This window comes from Xenopus laevis, chromosome 9_10L, assembly GCF_017654675.1.
Source record: "Xenopus laevis strain J_2021 chromosome 9_10L, Xenopus_laevis_v10.1, whole genome shotgun sequence".
NCBI classification, from domain to species: Eukaryota; Metazoa; Chordata; class Amphibia; order Anura; family Pipidae; genus Xenopus; species Xenopus laevis.
This window is the reverse complement of record NC_054387.1, coordinates 91,455,041-91,480,952: the sequence shown is the minus strand read 5'-3', so window position 1 is coordinate 91,480,952 and position 25,912 is coordinate 91,455,041. Positions and strand designations below refer to the sequence as shown.

The 25,912-nt window shown below is 37.5% G+C and overlaps 1 protein-coding gene across 5 annotated transcripts; it reads right to left on the bottom strand.

Moving 5' to 3' along the window:
- Positions 1 to 998: 998 nt before the first annotated feature.
- LOC108701466 (DBF4-type zinc finger-containing protein 2) lies at positions 999 to 24,421 on the bottom strand. 5 transcript variants are annotated; one of them, XM_018236186.2, is made up of 7 exons: positions 24,225 to 24,419; positions 19,900 to 20,004; positions 18,399 to 18,450; positions 17,025 to 17,079; positions 15,012 to 15,117; positions 9,368 to 9,495; positions 999 to 8,021 (listed from the first exon to the last, which is right to left on the bottom strand). In XM_018236186.2, exons 3-7 carry the CDS (start codon positions 18,448 to 18,450, stop codon positions 5,387 to 5,389), a joined length of 2,976 nt encoding a protein of 991 aa, XP_018091675.1. In that variant the 5' UTR covers positions 19,900 to 20,004; positions 24,225 to 24,419; the 3' UTR covers positions 999 to 5,386. The 5 variants fall into 5 exon arrangements, with proteins under 5 accessions (XP_018091675.1, XP_041431889.1, XP_041431890.1 ...); XM_041575955.1 differs by having other exon boundaries at positions 24,264 to 24,410; XM_041575956.1 differs by lacking the exon at positions 24,225 to 24,419 and adding an exon at positions 21,508 to 21,733.
- Positions 24,422 to 25,912: the final 1,491 nt, after the last annotated feature.

Here is a 25,912-nt window from a genome sequence, read left to right as displayed (position 1 = left end):
AGATGTTAAGCATTTTATACATTTTAATTCAGAATACAATCCAGGTGATTGAAGACCTTACAAAACATAAGAAACCAGAAATATTTATAACAAAATTGTACAACTGTATCATCAGAGGCACATAACAGAAACAATATTAGATACAACCAAAAAAGTGGAGTGATGCTTCCCAACATCATTCATTCAAGAAAAAACGTTTATTAAGGGAAAAGCCTAGAAGGGTGCCTGCGTTTCCAGATATCTTTTAAAGGCAGAAAAAAAATTCTCCAAATTATACATGCTTAAATTGCTTTCCTGGGCCAATTTGGTAACTTACAATGATTTTCCCTTTACTTTGACAGTTTCAACAGACGCCTCAACTGGTGTCCTGTCTTTGTGACTTGACAGGTTCAGAATACTAGCAACAAAGAATACAATGAAAACACAATTTTCATTGTGTCCCTGTCAGTTGACTGAAAAGACACTGGCATCTGAGTGTTCTACTCAGTCTAAAGGTACTGCGATAGGATCCAGAGCCCAAAACAGTGGCAGAACACTGCGGTGGGGGGGGGGGGAGGAGTGAGTACATAATACCCAAGTAGGTTTCTGACTGGAGAAGCTTCCTGCATAGGGAACAAACTGCTGAGACCCTGTCTCTGCAATGACCTAGAAGTTCACAAGAAAAAAAAACCCACCATAGTATCAAAATTGGAGAATATTTTAACAGGTTCAGAATCAGAAATAACATGGTTATTTACCAGACATGTCAGCACACCCAGTTTCCACTTTCTTTGGTTTGCACCTGAATTCATTTTAAGGGTAAGGGCACACGCTAAGATTCAGGGAGATTTAGTCCCCTGGCGACAAATCACCTCTTCTTCGGATAACCAATCTCCCTGAAAAGCCATCCCACCGGCTAGAATGTAAATCACGGCACTCGGATCGATTCGTTTTCCAAAGTCGCCTGAAGTTGCCTCACAAGGAAAATTCGGATGACTTCGGAAAGACAAAACGATTGGAGTGCCATCCCGCCGTCGATTTACATTCAAGCCGGTGGGGAGGCAGTTTGGGGAGATTAGTCGACGGAAGAAGAAGAGATTTGTCTAATCTCCCGAAATACCATCATGTGTCTTTGCCCTAACAGTGTCATTAAGAACCCTCATTTATGTACAATTGGGACAACATTGGGGATGTGACTGAGGCCTAATGGGCCCCTGGCCAAAACATACGTGAATGCGGCAATTTAACATCCCTGAATACATGCAATTAAATTGTAGAGCTCAACTAGAAATTAAATGTACATGTCCATTTACATCTTCATTTATATAAGTTGGGAGTGGGATTTTAAATATTGCTTGCTGTGTGTGACACAATAAAAGAACAGTGCATTTAAATTTTAGTATACAGTGGCTCTTCTGGGGTCTATGGTCTTATTTCCATCTCCTAGGATATATTTAGTCCCAAAAATGATTTCAAACCAAACCAATAAATAACTTCTGCTTCTAACCACCCATGATGCAGATTTAAATATAAATATTTTTCAATGCTAACAGTAACAAGTTACGGAGAATTAATTGCTCGTGTGAAAATAGTGTTACAAAAAATTCAAGTTGTATGTATACAAAGAAATAATTGTTTCCCACACCCAGTTAATATCAAATATCAATCTTGAGATCAGTTGCAAATTAAAATATAATTACAATATTTTTAAATATAGCTTCGTTGCATATACTACGAAAGATAAAAATAGAACCATAATTGTACACCTTATTTACATAATGCACGTCAAACTGTGTACAAACTGCCTTATGCACATCAATTTCTTTTGTGTATGACTGACTGACAAAAACTGTCTTCTTAATAACAGATAAATCTAACATGGATAAAATAAAGTCTAAAAACAACCATGTTTACAAGTAACTGTATCAAGTTTGCATCTGTAGGCTAGTACAGTAAAAAAAAGCGGGAAACCAACTGAATGATAACAACACAAAAGCAAATACGCACACTGATTCACAAATTCCAATTTTGGTGGATTTGGCCACCTACAGCACATCTATAAACATTCAGGCTCATCATTTTCTGAGAATTCTTTCTCCCAGAAGCTGGTGTAATATTGTTAACTAATATTTAGAACAAGAGCACACACATATGCAATTTAGGATTTAGACAACACAAAATAAAATGAATTCCCCTTCAAGCAATGATTGCATCTGCAAATGGAGGATGTAGGTGGTAAGGGTGAGCAATACACTTTAACAGTTTAGTGATAGCTCCAAACAAGCTCCAGAATCACATGATTATAGTGTATTAGAAGCTGCACTAGGGGAAGGAGGTGGTGGAGTAAAGTATATAGCTGATGGGTGTTTTTAGACCTGGAATAACAAACCAGAATGTGCCAAATACTACTTCTGTTCACAGTGCTGAGGTTTCACTTGGTAGAAAGCAAGATATTCAAATGGTTGCTGTTGGGCCACTGGAGATGGTTTTTGAACATGGGCTAACAGCCACAGGAAAATTCACATTTCTTAAAAGAAAACAAAATAGCAAAAGAATATGATTTCCGGAATAAAAATCCCAATGTCCAATATATGCTCAAAGTATCCATTGAATAAATATGGTGCTTTACTACAAACCGAACAAAGAGGTGACAAAAGCTACAGTATATGAATGCATTTTGTGTAACTTGATAGGCTTTTCTGCCTTTCCCAAATATTAATTAGATGACTGGAAAATGATATGTCAATACAACCACTTGCAAACTTGAATATATTTATACTTCTTTATGAATTGCTGTTTTTCAGGAGGGATTATAAAGCTGTGTAATGTATACCATCATTACTGCCTAATTCCATAATTAGGTGATTGTCAAAGTGCAGGGTCATTTAGAAGGCACACTGGTAGGAACAAAATGAACACTGCTTTTCAGATATTTTATGTAGAAAGTATATGTGTGTACCCTGTGTTATCCAAAGAGACGTGTTGTCCATTTGTGTTCTTATATTGCAATGAAAAACAAGGAGACTAGTATTTTCTACCAGCCTCAAATATTTAAATAAGTAGGCCACTAAAAAGTGTTTGTGTTTGTATAATGCACAATGAAATATTCTGGCAATACAAAGCTTGTTCATGTAACAATATTATCATAATGGGTCAAATCAGCTGCCTTTGGACTAATTAAGAGCATCACAGGCTGACCAATTACACTGCATAGGAAGTAGAAGAGAGAGGCACTGGTCTTGCCACTTGGTGATTGCTGATGACCTTTTCAGCATGCTGATATCACTCTACAGTGGATGGCATGGCTGTACTTCTCTTCATATTTTGGGTTGCTGGCTTTCTGAAGAATGTACTTTATGTGCCAATCTGAACTTAACACTGTTTAAAGGCAAATAAACATACAGTACTGTAAAGACAAAATACTACATGCTGCAGATTGCTCCCCATTCACTTAAAGGTCTTGCTTTTTAGTAATACATAACTGTCCAAAGTGACCTGTGGCTTTTTCCTTTTAGTAAATGGGGAGCGATTTGTGGTAGGTAGCACCATTTTTGTCCACATGTAGCATCAATGAACACCCCACATGTACCATAGCTCTAACAGTTATTACCGGTTATTCTCTTCTAAAATATTCAATGGAGAAAAAGAAATGGGCAAAATTAGTAAGCTGACATGAAAGCCTACATGCAGTATATTAAGTTTGTTTGTTCATCTAAGCCATAGATAATGCTCAAACACTTACTTGTAATTAATGGATTTGGTTTTACACTTTACTTATTCGTCTCTGGCCTTAATGTTCTGCCTTGTGGTTTACCACAGGCTACATTTTACACTCTCTCAAACATGAACCTTAATGGCTGTCAATGTGACCTGTAAGTCTTGGACAGCAATGCCCCCATAAACAAAAACTTTTATTCCATAGCTGGATTTAAAAGGCAAAACACTGATACAGATGTTCTTTGTAGAGTTCGACGCTTAGCTACAGAAAACACAATAAACATAATTCCAATTTCTGTAGGCTGGAGCCCCAGATGAAGAATTTTCACCCACTGCTTAAGTGCCAGATGATACTCTAAGTGCTATTCAACATCAGGGTATACGAGTTCAAAGAGTCCCAATACTTTATGATATGGACTTCCTTCTGCAGTCAGCAAAGATGCTGCAGGGCTCAACTGAATGAGAAAAAAATAGCTACAAAAGAAAAGCCAAAGGCCCAAGGTATAACAAGCCTAAGTGGAGTGGGTTTGAGTGAGTCCAATTTGGCCACCCACACGCTGGGCCCATTGGATTGTTGCGTTTGGGGTCAACAATCTAATCATCCATTGAGGCCCACAAAGACCCATGGTATGAGGGCCACACCAATTGTTGATATGCTCCTTGTCAGATGAGATTTTCAAACCTGCACAACTGCTTTGTGCCCGATATCTTTTGATGAAAACATAAATATTGGGAATAAAACAAATATAAATAGGCTTCTGGTGGGATCTATTGCTGAAATAAACATATAGTTCATAAACACCATCACTCCAAACTGGTTTTATATTCTCACATCATAGCATGGTTTTTTACAATATAATCATATAAAACGAGTTAGGTGTGCTTGCTTTGTTTGTGGATTATGTATATTTTATTATTTTTTCTTGTTTCCAACATCATGGTAACATTTTGTCCTTGGCTGCTGTGGTTGCTGATGATTTTAGCAGAGCAGAATTCAGGTCCTGAAGATTCTGTATGAGATCTTATACTGCATTAAAATTACTAGAATCAGTTAAACATCGATTTGTGTGGATGGTAATGGAATTATTTTAAATACACACTGATACTTAAGGACCTTAGAAAATATTGTTGTCCATCAAAATACTGCTATAGTTTGTAGCCTAACAATAGAATGTTTTCATATTATTGGTCCATACCTGCAGTTTCTTGGCAGTCACGCATGGCATTTTCCCCCAGGGTAAATTTCTCCTAGAATAAAAAATGCCAATACTGTGAGTGCAGACTGCCACTGACATTAATGAAACTCCCTGTTACAGTGCATACAGGGAGGATTTTGGTATTTTCAGGCCAAAATTCGCTGTGTGTGCAGTGACAGGCTTTTGTCATTATTGGTGTAATACCTGAACCAGATAATTCTTAAAAATGCAATTCTTATGCAATTGACTTTCATAGCTGTCTTTTCCGGCCCGCTTTAAATACTGTTGTTCTGCACAGTGTACATTTTTCAAATGCCAATCTATGAAAAAAACACATTTGGAAATTAGCCAATAATTTTGCATTTCAAACAAATACAAAACCTGTATAAAAATACCATGATACCCGTTTTCCAAACACATAGTGTTTAGTTTGTATGGTCAATGTATCTAGTCTTTAAAAGAGCATTGTACTCAAGATGCTAATGACAGCATCATTATCCACTTCTTTTCCTTTTAACTTGTTTACTGTTGGTTCTCGTAGAAGAAGCAGTATCTCTGCTTTTGTTTTTCCGCAAACTGTATGGCAACAATTTATTTCCAGTTTGTTTAGAGGCTCTACTGCATTTGTTACCTAGGACCTTATTATTTCTAACTTTAGATTTATTACGACCAGAAGTCTGTGAAGCAAGTCTGGATTTTACACGTTTACTGGCAGGCAGCTTGTTCATACGACTTTTATTCACAGTCTTTTGCCTTGCTCTATATGCCTTTGCAAGAGGTACTGATGACTTTAAGCTTTTTTTATTCCTAGCTCCATATACCTGTTCGCGTTCTAGTCCTCCTTTATTGTTTACCAATCCTTGTTGCCCAATCTTAGAATTTGTAGCATATTTTGATTCTGCAAGTTGATTTATCTTACATTTTGATTTTTTTGCATCTCTTCTCTGGAGCAACGAACCCCTCTTAGGACCAGAGGGAGGAGTTTTAGTCTTAGTAATTGAAAGGATGTCTTTCTTTTCCTTGGTCAGACTGACATTGCAGGGTGACAGGGGTGATGTGTGCGCATATGGCTTATCAGGATTTTCAGATTTCACACAATCAGATATTTCTGTACTGAAAGATGCCCCACTTCCTTTTAAACTTGAGTTTGCATCTTTTCCTTTAACAGAATCAAAGTAGAAAGATGTAACAGAAGAGGTACTGAACGATTTCTTGGAAGCAGTTGAATCTTTCAGTTCAGTGTCTAATTTATCAACATTTACATCACTGCTCAGGCTTCTGAACAGTTTTCTGACACATGGGCCTTTGGTACCCAATCCCCTTACGGAATTTTTTGGAGGAGATTTAAGGATGCGGTTAGTTACTGGATCATAATACTTTAGAGGTGACTGTTTATACGTATAAATGACAGGGTCTCTGCTGTCAGTGGAACATTGGTTTCTACCTTTCTTTAAAGCAGAAACTGGTTTTCCACTGTAGAGCTTTGAATCAGGAGAAGACAGAACATACACCATAGTCTTCGGCTGTACAGGAGTTAAAATTTTGGTATATGATTCTGGAAGCTTTAGAGCGCACATTTTAGTTTTCATATCAGGGGTTTTTTCCACTTCAAAATCATCAATATTTTGGACCATGTCATTGATAATAGATTTTCCGTTAATTACTGGATAATTGACTAAGCTTGTCTGAGTACCATGACTGACCTTAACTACTTGACATCTTGATGCTAATCTCCATGTTCTTTTGGCAGGTTTACTTATATCAGGACTTAAAACAGATTCATGTTTAAAAGATGAAACATCAGAATCATCATCTGCACAAGGGGCATTACTAACAGAGGGCAGTGATGCTTCCAGCTCCTTCAAATCTTGCTTTTGGTCTTTAATGATGATGTCACTTTCTACAGGGTCAATTCCTGTCTTTATCTTTCTGTGCCAATTGGACACAGAGTCACTTTCAAAGTAGCAATGGAATTTTCCCCTCTTAAACTGCTTAACAAGTGCTTCAATTTTCAGATCATCTTCATACATTATTTGTGACCAGGTTTTACCAACAAAGGATGGGGGCACATGAGGAAGGGCTGTAACAATCGCTTCCTCACTTTCAGCTTTTACGTATTTTAATTTCTTTAACGGGCATGAACTAAGGACAGATGTTAGTTTTGATTTATAATCTTCATTAAGGTTTACATTAACTGCTCTCAGCAAATCAAGATTTTTCACAACAGGCTTTGATTTATCTTCTTCTGACTGCAGTGGTGCATTCCAGTCAAAACTTAAACTTGAACCATCAGCGCAGCCAAGTAATGACTTAATGTTGAAGGATGATATACTTTCATTATCATCATTTCCAGGCAAATCATCAGTTCCATGGCAATGTGTTCTGATTGCTTCTTCAACAATTACATCCACTGTGTTTATTTCACCTTCACTTGAAACTGGTTCTTGGCATTGGAGCTGGATGTTCTTCTTCCAAACACTGGCATTCGTTTCCAGGTGGCTTCCCAAAACAGGATTCCTGAGAGTAGGAGTTTGTTTCCCACAAGATAAACCTGAGACCATGTTTAAACAGCTGCTCTCTGAGTTCAATTGTCTCTTTTGCAAATCATCTGTTGAAGTTGTGGTCACTTCAGCACTTGGGCACTTTGTCCACATTCCATATGTCTTACAGTCTGAAAAACTGTTTTTTGTGGGTGCAAAATATAACGGAGTATGTGGTGTATCATAACTCGTATGTTTTGAAGGCAGTGAGCTATACAAAGAAATTGGTAAAGTGCAAACAGGGAGTTGGTGAGGTATGGCATTTACAGATGAGCTTAAGTCTCCCTGACTAGTAGTCAAAGTACTCTTGCAAGGAATATTGTTTTGAGTTGCTTCCGCTATGGAACAATGCTCCTGTCCAAGCGTTTTGATGATTCTTTGTGTATAAGGGATCGTCAGAGAGTATTTTTTAAATTCACATTGGCTGGCAGTATGTGACGCAGGTACATTCTGTGCTTCTATTTTGGGCAACTCAGCGCTACTATCAATAAGCTCACTCTTCAGAGGGTAATGAGAAGGAACAGCATCAGATCTCTTATCTTCAAAAGAAGGAAGTAAAATAACATCTGGCATATCATCATATGTTGGCCTACAAAAGGAAAATAGTGACACTGCATGAATATGGTTGTAGTCAGTGAGAGAAAATAATAAAGACTTTGAAGATCTCTGCATGTATTGCCTATCTGACAATATACATGGGTGACTGTCACTATTATTTGTTAGACATAGCTTCGTACAATTGCTGTCTGTGAATTAATGGTCAGAATATCATCTGATTTGTTCTTTTTACTACTTTATTTAATCTGAATGATTAGTGGTAGGTTGGAAGATTTCACTGCACAATCGTTTGTTGGACATAAGGATATATCTGCAGGTCTATGGCCATCTTTAACATTTATGCATTAAAAAATCTGGATTAGTAATACACAGTATTACATTTATAAAACAAAATCAATAACATAACATAATGCCTATGTACAACAATATAATTGCAAGCTAGCAGTCTTATCCACTGTTAAGTTCTGCCATTCAAAAAAGCATACATAAAGTCTCCTTCACATGAAAAAGCCAGGGGTACAGAATGTATAAGAATGTCCATACTCACGAGACCTCCAGAGAACAACCACAAATACTGTCTCATACTCGAAATAAATACCGATATTAAAATATCAAAGTAAAGGTCAACATGTTCAACAAGCAATAACTAACTAGTATCTACACTTCTAAAGAATGTCTGAGATCATAGGATGAAGTATCAATAGCTCCACTAAATGATACCTAATTGACCTTTATCTGATGACTGGTTCCTTTACAAAATTTGAGAATTTACACAAATACATTAATAACAAGGGGTACTCGGTTAATAATAATGACTTACACAATATAGAAAATAATGTGAAGGGGTGCCCACTGCAATGAACACAAAGAAATGCTAGCCAAAATGTTTAAACTAAGCCCAATATTAAATTGAATAGAATTAGGGACAGGGAAATTGAGAGGTACTCAACTAAAAAGAATAAAATCCTCCTGGAGAATCTTTTACTGAGGGCACTGTACAACTGTAGTTTTCAACTGCAAAAAGTATTCAACCCTATACTAGACCAGATAACTCAAGTAATTGTGCAGGTATATGAAAATTTAATTAATTTGTTTAAAATTAATTTATTGAGTTTCTTAATTTCACTGGATATTAACTGTAAGTGACTTTTTTAACAAGATGCTGTGGTGACCTTAATAACAAAACATTAAAACTTAAGTCACTTTCCTATTCAAGAACAAACTCAATAAATGAATTTGAATAAATGTATTTGATTTTCTTGTATCTGCACAATTAATTGGGTAGTTTGAATGCCAAGTTCATCCTGCACTAGCACATCTCGTAAATTGCTAGTTTTGACATTTTTGTTCAAACTACTACCAGGTTTAAAGGCCTACCTACTGTCGTGGTAATTTTGTGGATGATACAGATGAACATCCTGCAAGAAGCGGTCCATTAGAATTCCAGAACTAAGTCGATTCTTGTTGCAAGTTGATATCTGTCTGTGCTGCTCACTTGCAAGGTGCTGATTGAGGAAAACACATAACTCATATTGAACTATAAACATATTAAATTGCAATGTTCCATACAGAGTAAATATTTCTTAAACTGTGAAATTACGATCTGAGGAAGCCAAGGGGAGCTCCATGCTTATAGTAGATTCTTGTGTATTTTAGAGAGTTGCCACTAAAATGCGACCAAAGATTTATTTTTCATTTCAAACACTGCATTACAAGTAAATCTGTTAAATATTTCCGTTGTCAGTGAATGTTCTCAATTTCTTTGTGTTAATTTTTGAACATTTCGTGCTTTCATTTTGGAGATAGGGCGAGGGGGGACTTTTAGGGGCTGATTCACTCATTTGGCCAACACAATGGTTCCGGATGCAGGCAAGCTAAGGGGTTGATAATCCTAAGCATAAGCCTTAAAGTGATACTGACACACATACACAAAAAAATACTTGTTAAAATATTTATGTACATTAAGATTTTTCAAGGGTCGAATTGAAAAATCAAAATTTTAAATTCTAATTTCGAGGTAATTTTTGTTTTCCTTGACTGGGAAATATTCCAAATTCAAACTTATTAGCTTTAAAAAATCAACCAACTATTCGCCATCAAAACCTGTTGAATTGCTGTTTTAGCATATGGGGAACCTTCTAGAACCAATTTGGAGTCATTTGGGGAACCTTGAAAAATCTAAGGTGTTTTTTGGGAAAAACTTTCAATCTAATACGATCCAAATTCGATTTGAACGATCAAATACAGCCAATTTTTTTTACTACATTTCGGTAGGTCTTTTTTCATTCGTATTTCGAGGTGATAGGAGTTTAAAATAACTCCCATTAACTCTAAATTCAACCCTCGATAAATCTGCCCCTAAAAGTTCCCTATAAGTCATGTTTCACCAATAGGGCATCTTTTGTAAATAATTGTTGAAGTTCTTAAACCTGACAGTTTTGCAAACCTTACTGCCCCTTCTAAACCTGTCCGTTAGATATTCTAATGTGAACAGACTACTGCTGCACAAATATGGCAGTCCCCTCAGAGGAACTCGGGGGGATCAAATAGGTAAAGTATCAGGAAGAATTTTTATGACAAAATTATAAAGTTCATAACACATGCAGTGTTATGATATAGTTCAAAAACATCAAAAATGTAATCAGTGAATGAAATCTTTAAATACCTGCCACTCTGGTTGTTAAAAGATTAACAGTAAGGCTGCAGCATCCCTTAATCACTTAGAATTCCTTCCCTCCTCTAACCAGGGAAGGTTGGGTGATGAATATATGCCTAACTTACATATATGGTAGGAAAATGTAGGCTTGACATGTCCTTTAATTTTAGGTGTCAGTATCTCTTTAGGGTGGTGGCACATGGGAGATTAGTCACCAATTGACAAATCTTCGCTACTGTGAGCGACTAATCTCCCCAAAATGTCTTCTCGCCAGCAATAATGCGAATCGTCGGTGGGATGGCAAACGTATAGATTCTGGTTTTCAAAGTCACCCGTAGTTGCCTCACGAGGAAACTTTGGGCGACTTCGGAAAACGAAGATTAGTTGCCTGCAGTAGAGAAGCTTTGTTGCTTGGCGACTAATCTCCCCGTGTGCCACCACCCTTAAAGCAATGACAGATAAGGAGATAAATCTCTTCTGCAGGTGACTATAATCGCCTCCAAATGCTTTCCCACCGGCAATAATGTAAATCATAAGTAAACACACTATATGTGTCTCTTCGGCTTTCTGAAGTATGTTTTCCCCCCTGAGATTTACATAATTGCCAGCGAAAAATAATTTGGAGAAGATTAGTTGCCCAGAGAAGAAGTTTACTCGTGGATGACTGATCTCCTCATCTGTCATTGCCATAAACTGCTGTGAACCCATGGGGACAGACATTCAACCTGGAAAAAGGCACCAGTTACATAGCAGATAAAAGATAAACTTTGTAAAATACAGTGGTGTTTGAGCTATTCTATATAAACTGTAGTAGTGTTTCTGAAGCAAACAACTTTTTACCAGATGCAGGGCAACAATATATCAATTTTAATTATTTGGATACACCAATATTTTACCTATATAAAGAACAGCCTTCAAAACAGAACTAAAGCCTAAGTAAAATTTGCTAGGATTGCCATTTATTATATACTGAACTTACTGTACCATCCAAAAGGTTCAGCAGCCCAATAACAATTATGACCCATACCTTTAGGTCTAAGGCATAAAAATACAGCTAGGTAATCCCAGTGGTGGCCACTTAAAATGGCAACCATTTTGTAGTTTTAACCTTGGAAAGTAAGTTACAGATTAAACTTAGTCTGTGAAAAATGTATAAGGAAACAGAGTTCTTAATGAATCAAATGAAAGAGTGTAGGACTGGCCAGACTAAGGATGACTTTGATGTAGTTGGCCACCTTGAATATATTGAAAAACCACCGCTGTTTTGTTAAGTAGCTTAATGCACAAAAATGTGTTAATGCAATTAATATTGATAATATGCAGAGGATCTCCAGTCTTTGTCAATAAAAAAAACAAAAAAAAAAAACACTGGACACATTCTGGGGACAGCTGGTTTCCATTCATGTCAATGACAGGCGATTACAGAGAGGTATTTAATGTTTCTCCACCAGACATGTGCCAGTGGAAAAATACAATGTGTGCCATTACCATTAAATATGTCCACAGCAGCTCTCCATCTTCTGATCTTGTTAGCCAATTACTTGTTTGTCAGTGGTACAGCACATAATATGGCTGCTGCAGAATATACAACCATAGGGGTTGTCAGCAATTATAAATGCGTAGAATAGATGGGAAGCTACAAGGGTTTATTAAGAAGAGCAGATCTTCACTTGTAAAGGGCTGTCAATTTGTATGGTAAAAAAGTAATCTTTTTTTTTGTAGCTTTAGTTCTCCTTTTAAAAAAAAATAAACCCTACAGAATTGAGTTAGAGACTGTGTTGCAATTTATCAGTCTATAACTTGGCCTTATTAAAAAGTAGTAAAACTACCCTCAAAAGGGGAAAAATATCAGTTTTTTTCAGCCACAAGTCACACATATACCGCTTTATTTACACATCATATTTATCTGCTATATAAATATTATTAAAAAATAATACATAGCTTCGTTAACGCCTGGGTTCTTCTGTGATTTAATGCACCACCATAGGGGAATTAAGATTGAATACTACAAGCCTTTAGGCTTTTTAAAGACACAGGCCAATATAAGCTGCTAAATAAAACCTTTTCAGACAAGTACTGTACCGTGATTAAAAGAACAGACAAAAAGTATGTTTATTTATTGCACTTATGTTGAACAAGGGTTTATTCTGCCCCAACAAAAAAATATAAATGTGTGTTGTGAGTGACAGGTGGAAGGGAAATTGCACTGCAATAAGGTAAATATCAACCCAAAAACGATTTCTGCTTAATGAAAGCAAGTGTAGTTTTAAACAACTTTTGCATATAACTCACTATAACAACATTCTGTGTTTCTAATTGTTATTGTTAAGTGCTACTGGAAGTTTATTCTATGCACTGCTGGACCCTACTCAAAAAATATCTAGCTGAAAACAGCCAATAGACAGACTATGAGACTATCCTCAGGGCCTCTCTACCAACAATAAGAGATAGAGATGTGTCTGTAGCTCACAGTTGGCTGGAGTGGTGGGATCCTTCCACAGGCTGGACTACACATATACACAGCACTGTGGCCTATTGAAGAATCTTGCCGTCTCCAGTCTTGGTGAGGCAGAGAGCCTGGTAAGCAGAATAGTGGAAGTTTCATAATACAGTGTCCAGAGGAGCTTACAAAATAAGGGGTTGGTAAGCTGAAAGATGATACGTTCTTACACAAATAAACACAAACACTACCATAACTATGACAACATGGGCTCTTGAGGTCTGGTGAAAACCAATTGTACATTTACTTATCCCAAGAAATTACACAACATCCAGTAGAAGGTAATGCCTTTATTGCAGAGAAAAAGCAAATCAGTAAAAGAGAAGGATTGTCTGTTTAAATAATAATATAGATGCAATAATATGCCATAGATTGTGGGGCATATTTTGGAATTTGTTTATGACCTTGTACACTAGAAATATAATTATTTTTGATGTGTAGCTTTACATATTCTATTAAAGTTGGGAAGCACAATAAAACTAATATTTGATATTGACATGATAAACAGGTATGGGTTTTTAATAATCAAGAAATATATATAACTGGCCAAAGTGGAGTGGGAGCAGATAAAGGCATGGTTCCTAAACAATGGAGACCCAATCTAGCTTCCTTTCTGGCTAAGCAGATATGGTTCATACCAAAAAGTATCTATCATCAACTTGATTGGCTGGGACTATCCTGTGAGAAGGGCAGAATGTTTCATGATATAATAAATTGTTTCCACAAGTTTATTCTGAGCAACGTAAATACACTTTTAGGCACTTTTCTCTCCCTTCCCATATAACTTATCCTCCTTCCTTTCCCTCTAATTTGTTTGTTCCCTATTAAATTTATGCTTTGTAATTATGTTGTATCAGTTTAAAGAGATACGGACATCAGAAAATAACCTTTATTATCGCTTATAACATTGCATTAGAAACTCAAACTCAAACTGAGGTCAAGGTTGGCAAAACAGTCAAGTTTAGGAACTTCAAGTGACAATTAGTTACAAAAGCAGATCAGCGAAAAACGATCAACATGACCTAAAGTTAACTTTTAATGTAGATTAATATTTTGAAAATTTTTTTTTTTTGGGTCATATCACTTAAACAAATAAAAAATAGGGCAGATTCTACATAAAAGCATCATTTTCCTAGGGATACTAAAATGCACCCCAGAAAATGCTCCTAAAGCGAAAGGACAACTTACTGAAAAACGACTTTGCAATTCATGTGTGTGTTTGTTAAAGATTGTATGGCACTGCAAGAGCCAATTAACTTGATCATCTCATAAGTTACAAAGGTCTCCTGTCTACAATTGCCTATTAGAATGCCATCAATTCTAACATACATTAAGCTGCATATAAGCAACACTACACTACAAACTATAGTACATCCCATGTTGTTTTCTACACTGAAATTAACCTGCTCCAATCTGTTCTGTGTTCAGTAAGCACCGAGCATCACAGCAACATCTTTAAGGACTTACATGGGGCAGCTTTTGGTCTAAAATGAGCCGGAATCTGTCCCTTTTACACACTGACAGGTGTCATTTTCTCTACTGGAGTTTCTCCACCTGTGGAAAATACATCAAGGTGATGCTGCCCATATAAACTAATCTGCAATTTGCTTTTGTTTTCTAACTTGTGACTGTTCAAATCTAAGATCTGATTGGTTGCTATGGGCAACATCACCAGTGATGTTTGTCTCCACTGTTAATAAATAGACACCCAAATGTGAAATAAGCCTAAAGCCCAAGAATAGCTTAGTATTAAGAACTTTCTTGAATGTATTCCACTATACATGTAGTAGACACCCAGTCACAAGATTGGGTATTATAGTATTGGGTATTATTATAGTGGTATTATATCTGTTTCTATTTCTTACCATTTCCAAGTTGGCGTAGTGAACCTGGCAGCAGTTGCAGTACCCTTGTCTGTAATGGCCTGCGGGTGCACTGTTTCCAGAATTAACTGTAATTTGTTCATTTTCACTATTAAAAAAGAAAAAAAAAAAGCAAATTCCTAAATAAAAAAGAAAAAATGATAATTGACTCTCCCTCGTGTGAAGGAGTTTATACTGATATATCAAAAACAAAACAAAGCAACAGGAAAATTATTTGTCCCCTATCCGATCTGAAGTCAGCTTTGGGACTAGGGATGTGGCGAACTAGTTCGCGCGAACTTCGACTGTTCGCGTCCGCCGCAAGTTCGCGAACGTCGCGCGACGTTCACCAATAGGCGTTCGCGTCAAAATCGTTCGACCATTCGATCGCTAAAATCGAACGATTTTCGTTCGATTCGAACGAAAATCGTTCGGTCAAACGATTAAAATCCTTCGATCGTTCGAATCGAACGATTTTCGGATGTTCGAAGTTCGAGAACAGTTCGCATTTTTTGCCGGTGTTCGCGAACGGCGTTCGCGAACACATACTCGGCGGTTCGCTACATCCCTATTTGGGACATCAAATCTTTTATTCAATCCCAATATGAATTGTTAAAGCTCAAACCAGTATTGATTTATGTAATTTCCTGGGTATGGAAGAAATGTACAATCAAACCTGTCTGCCTTTAGCCGTCACAAATGGCAACTGAAAACTCCTGCAGTTGTTGTCCAGTGTCTCACATCACCACTTAAAAATTTTGGCCCACTTTTTTTTTTTTTTAGACAGAATTGATTTTGTTGAGAAAACTTTGCAGGGATGCGTGAAATTCATCTCAATAGCATTTTAGTCCGGACTTTACCTAGGCCATTCCATAACATCTTTATTCGTTCTTTAGTTGACATATATTTCAAATACACACAAATCTTTTTTTTCTGTATAATCCAGCATTCATTTAAGATTCAACTTGTGGCAGAACATTCCGATTTTTCTAATACAGTGATAAATTTCTCTTAAAGCAAGGAGCTGGGGTTCACATCCTCCGAATTTTTAGTGGGAAAAACAACTGATTTTTTTCTGGGATATATTATACCCTGAGGATGGAAAAAGTCAGAATCTAAAAATCCGGCATCTCAGACCTGTCGAGGTTGCATATAGTCAATGGGAAAAGTCCCAAAGATATCTTGATCTACCATGGGTTTCATGCAATATTCTGAAGATTTCGTGGTTTTCGGGTGGAAAATGTAATGATAAATAAGGGGAAAAAGTGTGCAGATTTGGTAGGAACATTTTTCAGAAAATAATGAGATAAATTTGGACTTTGATAAATGGCCCTCATAATATGCTTTCAGAAACATTCTCTAGAAGTCGTCATAAGTTTCATTTGAGCATGCAATGGATTACTTTTTACCAATATAACTTCTCCTGGTAAAGGTTAACCAAGCCTTACTGTAATTAACCCCTTAACTAGATTTATATTCGGAGGACTGATGAACAAATTCATAACTTGTTGTTTAACAAGAACCTTTCATAAATCAGGCATGTTCTGCAAGAAAATGGGTGATTTCCTGTCAAATGTCAAGTAACAAGTTGAAGCAAAGCTTTGTAACAGCAAGACAATCAAAAGATGAATGCTGAAAGACAACTGAAAAGGTTTTTTAAGAAAAAAAAAAAAAAAAAGATGAATGGAGAGAATGGGCTTAATCTGATTAAAATTTTGTGCCAAGACCTGAAAAGAGAAAATATTCCAGAGATAAAACACTGTCCAAAATTCTTGATGTGAACACCCGGCCAACAGCTGCAAGCATTTGTTGGAATCATTAGAGCTAAACGTGGCACAACCAGATACTGACTGTGAATTGGCAACCAGTTTTTCACACATGATTGCATACCACCTATCTTCCATACCGCAAAATGTGTAATTGTTTTCCCAAATATTCTAGTACCTATTTCCATATAGCGCTATATCCCTTGTGAAAGACAATATTCTCCCCAATATTGAAATATTTGAAATATACCTGCTGATACTGCCTTCAGTCTTGATATGCACTTCTGTGACTTTGTTATCTACACCTGCAGAACAAAAGAACGACATTTAAACTGCATTTAATATAAAAAAAAAAGGTAACAATTGCCATTTAAAAGACCTTTTTCCTCCCCACAAGTGTTAACAGATTTAATTTCATAGCCCAATCATGATCTTAAAGGAATAGTTCAGTATAAAAATAAAAACTGGGTAAATAGATAGGCTGTGCAAAATAAAAAAAGTTTCAATATAGTTAGTTAGCCAAAAATGTAATCTATAAAGGCTGGAGTGACAGGATGTCTAACATAACAGGCAAAAGTCTACTTCCTGCTCTCTTTTTTTCACTGATTGGTAACCAGGCAGTAACTAATCAGTGACTTGAGGGGGGTTATTACTATTGCTTTTGAATCTGAGCTGAATGCTAAGGATCAATTACAAACTCACTGAACAGTTATGTCCCATGTGCCCCCCCTTTAAGTCACTGACTAACTCAGAGTTAGAGAGCTGAAAAGCAGGAAGTAGTGTTCTGTTATGTTACACATCCACTCAATGCAGCCGTTACAGATTACATTTTTGCCTAACTATATTAGAAACATTTTTTATTTTGGACATACTATCTTTTTATACATTTTTTAATTTTTACACTGAACTGTTCCTTTAAAGGAGCAAATATATCTGTGTACACTAGCTTTTTAGACATGTATATTGCCTACATTTCTAATAAGTTTTTTTTTTTTTTTTTTTTTAACTTTTTGCACTAAAATGTTAACCTGAAGGTATCTCCAATTTACAATGGATTACACCTAAACTTCATTAGCTCTTCAGAAGCAACTGTGGGAGGATGAAAAGCTAGATAATCAAATGTCATTTCCCAGTTAAGCTATATATATATAATGAATTCCTTCTTATCTGTTAACTATCAATGCAAACAGAAACTCTGATAAGGGAGGTTTGAAAGAAATCAACCATTCCTATAATGAAAATCTACCTGTAGCAGTGGTGTCATGGGGGGAGGGGGTTCTCTGTTTTAATGAATGACCCAGGGCACATCCAAGTCCAGGCACTGGTGACATGGGGTGTCAGGTAAGTGTATATAATCATACAGGGGTGCCTAACTTTTGGCACCCCCAAGTAAATATGCCTTTCCTTCTCCTTTAATAAGTTTCTAAGCAACATGTGGATCTTAGCTACAGGCAGTATTTTATAAGATAACAGCATGATATTTATATCATGGTTATAGGTATGGCATAGACATAGCTACAATTATATTTACTAACAGGGATGAGTTTAACGAAATGTTTGGCCTGCTGGCAGACCTTAAAAAAGTCAATCTTAATAAATGTTAAAAAGGAAGATAGTCTTGTACCCTGTTGTGGAGCAGATGAACCATCTTCGGAGGGTTTTCTCTTGTCAAACATCTGAATGATAAAAAATAAATAAAATTACACATAAAAATTAGGCATGTTCATTACAAAAATAAGGTTAACAAAAAAAAAAAATCACACTTAAATTTTAGTGTATGAGCAACCTTAAAGCTGAACTCAGCCTCCAACAGTTTAGTGGAACAAAGGTAATAGGCATCATTTACAAGGCTGCAAATAGTATGCAAGCTTGTGCAAATGAAAACATCTGCAATTTAAAAGGAAATAAACTAATCATATTAAGTCTGGGGCAGTAATAGCTGGCAACTGAATAGTTGCATTTTTACTGCTTCAGATGAAAATCTCCCTTGACAAAACAGAAAACTGCTGCAATAATAAAATATTCACCAAGCGGTTATCAATGTTTAGAAAAATTAATTCAGCCTATTTTTTCTAGGGATGCACTAAATCCAGGATTCGGTTCGGGATTCGGCCAGGATTCAGCCTTTTTCAGCAGGTTTCGGGCTAATTCTTGTGCCTGGCCAAACCGAATCCTAAATTGCATTTGCAAATTGTGGGCAGGACAGGATTTCACGTGACTTTTTGTCACAAAACAAGGAAATAAACCAATTTTTTTCCACTTTTTCTTTTCCCGCAGATTTGGTTCGGTATTCAAAAATAGTGGATTTGGTGCATCCCTAATTTTTTCTCATAGCTTATAACATAGTTAATGATCTCCTCTATCTTTTTTAATGACTGCAAACAACAGTCATGCTGTGAGCACCTGCTCCACTACAATTTGGGTACATGTTTAAAGGAGAAGGAAAGCTACAGAGGCATTTTATTGCCAAGAGATTAGCTGCAACAGAGCAAGCTAGAATGCTATATTTATTCTGTAGAATGTTTTACCATACCTGAGTAAAAAGCTCTAGAAGCTCTCTGTTTGTTTAGGATAGGAGCTGCAGTATTAACATGGTGTGACATCACTTCCTGCTTGAGTCTCTCCCTGCTCTGGGCTCAGATTACAGTAGAGAAGGGAGGGGGGTGGGGGAAGAGGAGCAAACTGAGCATGCTCTTGCCCAGGGCAATGAAGTTTAAGCTGAAGGCAGGAAGTCTGATACAGAAGCCCATGTGTACACAATAGAAGGAAAGAAATGCTGTGTTTCTTTTGACAGGGGACTCAGAGCAGCACTACTTTGGGGTTTTACTGGTATATTTAGGGGGACCTTTCTGATAAGGCTTACTTAGTTTTAACCTTTCCTTCTCCTTTAAATAGCAACAGTTCCCATTTAATTATAAAAATGGATATATTTAATATGTAGTGTTTTACAATGTCCTCAATACAAAAGTCATATACTGCCAATTGCTGCATACTACGGAGGTGATCTTTGAAGTTAGTATACACTAGTAAGGCAGCCCAAGAAATAAGGATGTCTAGCATGCATTCCTCCATTTGACTGTTGGAGAACAGTTCTGCAAGAAATACAATGTAAAGTGATTTAGTACCTTGCTAGTCTTTAACAAAAGTCGGTCCTGATTTTATAAGGCAATGAATCATAAGTCCAGAATCACATGTCCTTCAGAGAGTCATTTCTTAAGGCTGCCTGCACCCTTCAAGAAGAAAAAAAAATACACGTTAACCAGCACAGAAGGAAGAAAGTTTAAAGATCGCTTCATATTTCACAAACGTAAATAATTCCTGTGGTGATTCACATCATTGTCTACCCTAATAAAATAAATTGACTTAAGCTGGCCATAGATGTTGAGATTTTTAAAAGATCAGATCCTGATCGTGAGACCACGATCTTCTCAGAACGATCGTACGATCGTACGAATTTACCATCAACTAAAAAAGACCAATTTACCAAGAAAACAAAGGGGAGCTGCCTGCTTGGCCCTGCAAACATAGAGAGATTGCACTGGGACCGACAAAGATTTTTTGACCTGGCCGATCAATTTCCCGACAGATGTCGGCCGAAAAATCGTAAGATGTACGATCGTTCGAATACCACTAACCACACGATAATTGGTCGGGCTTCCCTAAAATCGGTCATTCGGCAAGAAGAATCGTCGCGTCTATGGGGAGCTTTACTCCTTACAACAGTTATACTTGTTGTAACCAAGTTAAAAATTCAGGGTGGAGAAAACACACTAATAATGGGTACAGTTATAGGATCTGTTACCTGTAGACCAGTTATCCAGAAAGCTCTAAATTACAGGAAGGCCATCTCCCATAGACCCAATTTTAATCAAATAATTCTCTGTAATAAAACCGTGTCTTGTTCTTAAAGAGATGCAAACACGTTCCTATAAAAGTCACAGGAACGTGTCCATGTCAAGGAGGTGATGCAAGCCGAATATTTTCGTCTAAAAGCCCCCCAAAGCCGCCCCCACCCCCTCCCCTTCATTAAGCAACCCTCTGACACTGCTAATGGGTATTCTGTGTTGTTTCAGTGACGCTTTGCTGGGGGCAACGAGATCCTTCCATAGGCTAATCACAAATGAGTACAGGACTTCAGCCTATGGAAGGATTGCTCCGCTCCAGCCCAGCCCTAGTGAAACAATGCAGAATAATCATTAGCAGTGTCGGAGGGTCGCTTAATGATGGTTCGGGGGTGCTTTGGGGGCTCTTAGAGGGAAATATTCAGCGTGCAATGCCTCCTTGTTATGGACACGCTCCTGTGATTCTATAGGAACATGTTGGTATCGATTTAATACCAACTAAGATAGAAATAATCCTTATAGAGGCGCAACAAACCTATTGGGCTTAATTAAAACAAAAACAGATAAAAAAAAATTTAAAAAAATGTAAGTTTTTATGAATATCTGGAATTTTTCAAATTTACAGTCAAAAAAAAAACCCTCAAATTTATCAAGTTTTCGAGTGAAAACGAATGTCAAACATCTAAAAAAAAATCTGAAGGCAAAACAAAAAAAAATCTTCAAATGGTTAAAGGGTCCTCTGCCATCAACTTTTACATGAATTCGACAGATTTTAGCTGGAATATTTTTGGATTTGGTTTTTTTTGCTGGTTTGGGCATAATTTATCTCTGAAAATAATTGTTTTTTTCTATAAAAATTAGTAGAGAAAACTCAACCTTTATTAAACAGACCTCTTAATGCACCATGAGCCCAAATTACGGAAAGACCCCTTATCCGGAAAAGCCCAGGTCAATTCTGGATAAGATGTCCCGTACCTGTAAATAAAATTAATTTTCTTCAAAATGTCTAGAGAATACTGACAAATATGAATACAGGTATGGGATCCTTTATCCAGAAAACCCTGCATTACAGAAAGGCTGTCTCCCATAGACTCAATGTTTTCAAAATAATCAATTCTTAAAGGGGTTGTTCACCTTTCAGATAACTTTTAGTATGGCGTAGACTAGAGAATGATATTCTGAGATAATTTGCATTGGTTTTAATTTTTTATTATTTTAGGTTTTTGAGTTATTTAGCTTTTTATTCAACAGCTCTTCAATTTGCATTTTAAGCAATCTGGTAACTAGGGCCCAAATTACCCTAGCAACCATGCATTGATTTGAATAAGAGACTGGAATATGAATAGGAGAGCGTCTAAATAGAAGGATCAGTAATAAAAAGTAGCAATAACAATATATTTGTAGCTTTACAGAGCATTTGTTTTTTTAAGAAGGGGACGGCGACGCCCGTTTGAAAGCTGCAAAGAATCAGAAGAAAAAGACAAATAACTATAAAAAATAAATAATGAAAACCAATTAAAAAGTTGCTTAGGATTGGTCGTTCTATAACATTCTAAAAGTTAATTTAAAAGTGAACCACCCCTTTAATAATGATTTCCTTTTTCTCTGTTATAATAAAATATTAGCTTGTACTTGATCCAAACCAAGGTGTTGTTGATCCTTATTAGAAGTAAAACCAGTCTATTGGATTTAGAGTTTACACGATTTTCTAGTAAAAATAGCTTCTTTATTGGAGCTCCCTATAGCTGCTTACTGGTCCCACATTTAAAATGAGGGGTGGTCGTTATCTGGACGATCCCTGAAACACTACTTTTTTAAGCACAATTCTTCTATTTAAATGAGTATAATGCACTGGTGCACTTTTTTTTTTATACAAAATATCTCCTTTAATTATTTTTTATTCTAGTAAAAAAGCAAAAAAAGAAAGACATTTGGTGCATCACTACCCCTGTACCCTAAAGTGATGGAAACAAATAAACTTTTCTTGGCCACGCATCAAATAGTTTTCTGCACAGCCAAGATCACTTGCCACCTGCTGGGACAGAACCATAACTTCAAAGCGAAGATGCTAGAAGTCTACTCAGCAAACTGAAGGAGGAGATTATTCAGGGTAGAAGAAAACCCAGCTGTCAGTCAGCCAAAAAAGGGTACAAATAAACCACATTACATGGTAAATACTGTTGGGAAGAAGCCGGGAATAAAGGCATGGTGTGTGGTCCCAGTCCCACCTGGGTGACCAAAGGAGGTACCTCAACCATACCTCCCAACTGTCCCGTTTCTAGAGGGACAGTCCCTCTTTTGACAGCTCAACCTGCAGTCCCTCGTTTGTACTGGAAAGTCCCGTTTTTCTCTGCACTGAACAGCCAGAAAAAGAATCAATGCTTCTAACTTAGGGCAAGGCCAGACGTGGCGTTTTTACGTTCGTTTTTAAAAAAGAACAGCCAGGTGTAAATACGCCACTGAAACCACATGCAACCGTCAACATGTGTTTTTCAGCACATAGGACTCTTTTCCCAACATGCACTTCTCATTGTTCTCATTGAGAATTTGGCGCCATATTTAAAATACGCTGAGTATTTACACAAAGTGTGGTTTCAAACATGCAGATACCATACAGTCTATTAATTTGGTCGTTTCTGCTAAAAAATGCCAATACTGGCGTCCTGTGGCGAATTTCAGATTGCAAGCGCCCTGTGTGAATTGACAGCGAGTTTTCCATTCGTTTCAGTGGTAGTGCAGTTTAGGTGTATTTACGCCTGGCTGTTCTTTTTTTAAAACTTAACTACGCCACGTCTGGCCTTGCCCTTAATTGGCTTTTGGCAGGGAGCCCAAAACAGCCAAAGCTACAGATAAGATACTTTTCTAACATTTAATTGTAACAATATAAGATAACAGGTCCCCTGGGAAAAGTTAGACTCATAGCAAAACAAACCACAGAAATATGTTCAAACTTTCATAACCTGCCAAATTTGGTAAAATGAAAATGGTAATTAGGGGTGTGGTCACAAAAATGGGCGTGGACCGAAAAAATTCACAGCGCCAACTTTTTATTTCCAAAATGTTGGTTGGTGTGACCTCAACACCAGTCAGATCATGTCTACAACTGAGAAAGCACAACAAATACAGATGTTGGTTACTTGACTGAAAACAAAAAGCTTGAGTTGTTGCAGTGTAACTCACTGTCCCCAAGCAATATGCGACTTTTATGTGCGCTGCTGTATTGCTAAGGAAAGCCGTGTGTTTATGTCGCGTTATTGCAGAGGCCTAAATCCACCATACCCGGGAGCACAAGATTTTGAAAAGGAGCAGCAACTAATCAAGGGTGTAACGTGAGGGCGCTTCAAGTAATTTGTCGGCATTATCACGTCCCGCTGACAGGGCGTTACATGAACCTTTGAAAGAGAAGCTAGACAGCATCACTCACTAGTAATATACATACGGGACGCATTTTAGGACATCCTGCAGCGAAATACCTGTCCTGCGTGTGATGTTTCCGAAGGCATAGGACATCGCATGCAAGACAGGTATTTCGCTGCAGGATGTCCTAAAATGCGTTCCGTATATACACACACAAACACCCACGCACGTATTAGAACACAATAGCTTACGTGAAGCCATGCATCTTAGAGCATACAGCCCAGCAGTACCGCTTTTTGCGGGACAGGGCGGATTTTCTTAACAAAGACCGCAGTCTTGGATCACTTGTTTAAATGTCCCGCAGCGCCATGTAAATGTCCAGCTCCTGCCGGCCTGCTCATCCAGGCGTCGCAATGCTGTGACGTCAGGAACACACGTATTATACATGTAAAGAAGCGCAAAGACGCGACACGTAGCCTCGTTGTGGGGGAATGGCAATTACGGACGGAATACGTCACTGGCAGCGTGGCACGTAATCATATAACAGTAGTCAGTGCCGAAAACGTTCTGCTGTGACTTGCAACCTAGTGATGTAGGGAACAAAAAAAAAAAAAACGTGCTTTGTTTTTTCCTAGTGTGTGCCTGCAATAGCAAAAGCTGCAGTAGGAGTCTTTGCTACCAGGATTTTATAAGAAATAGCTGATGTTTTTGCACAGCTCTTAAGGGCAAATTTACTAAAGGGCGAAGTGACTAACGCTGGTGAAAATTCGTCAGCGTGACGTCATTTCGGGACTTTGCCGATTTACTAACGGGCGCTGGCGTAATTTCGCTACCGAAGGAGACAGACTCTAGCGGTACTTCACACTCGGTAATGTCAGGATAATTTGCTCTCTGTCGAATGGACGTAACTGCCAATTCACTAGGATGTGGATTTTACTGAACGTTACCTCTTGCGCCAGACTTGCCTTTGCCACCTCAGACCAGGCGAAGTGCAATAGAGTAGATAGGGCTTCCTCCAAAAAAATGTGAACATTTTTCTAAGTCCCAAAAAACGCTGGTGACTTTTCAGTTTTTCAGGGTGATAGGCTGAAAAAGATCGTAATCCCGGCTTCCCCCCTACATTTCCTTACATATGGCACATAAACTATACATTGGGCTCATGTGTAGGGCAATGCTTTATTTTACTTTATTTTATTAAAGGGATCCTGTCGTCAGAAAACATGTTTTTTTCAAAATGCATTGGTTAATAGTGCTACTCCAGCAGAATTCTGCACTGAAATCCATTTCTCAAAAGAGCAAACAGATTTTTTTATATTCAATTTTGAAATCTGACATGGGGCTAGACATTTGGTCAATTTCCCAGCTGCCCCTGGTCATGTGACTTGTGCCTGCACTTTAGGAGAGAAATGCTTTCTGGCAGGCTGCTGTTTTTCCTTCTCAATGTAACTGAATGTGTCTCAGTGAGACATGGGTTTTTACTATTGAATGCTGTTCTTAGATCTACCAGGCAGCTGTTATCTTGTGTTAGGGAGCTGCTATCTGGTTACCTTCCCTTTGTTCTTTTGTTTGGCTGCTGGGGGGGAAAGGGAGGGGGGTGATATCACGCCAACTTGCAGTACAGCAGTAAAGAGTGATTGAAGTTTATCAGAGCACAAGTCACATGATTTGGGGCAGCTGGGAAGTTGACAATTGAAAAAATGTTTTTTCCCGTGATAGTATCCCTTTATGGTTCTCTGGGCTTGTGTAGTGTAATGTATTGGCTCCCGCCGTATGCAAATTAGCTAATTCTAGCAGAAATTTGCTTTGCTTGCTGAATTAATGCTAGCGAAACTTTGCCAACGTTCCGTGCCCTGGACGCAATTTCACATTTTAGTGAATAGTGTTGTCCTGGCGAATTTTCGCCTGGAGAAGTGTGGTGATGTGAGCCAAGCTGTCGCTG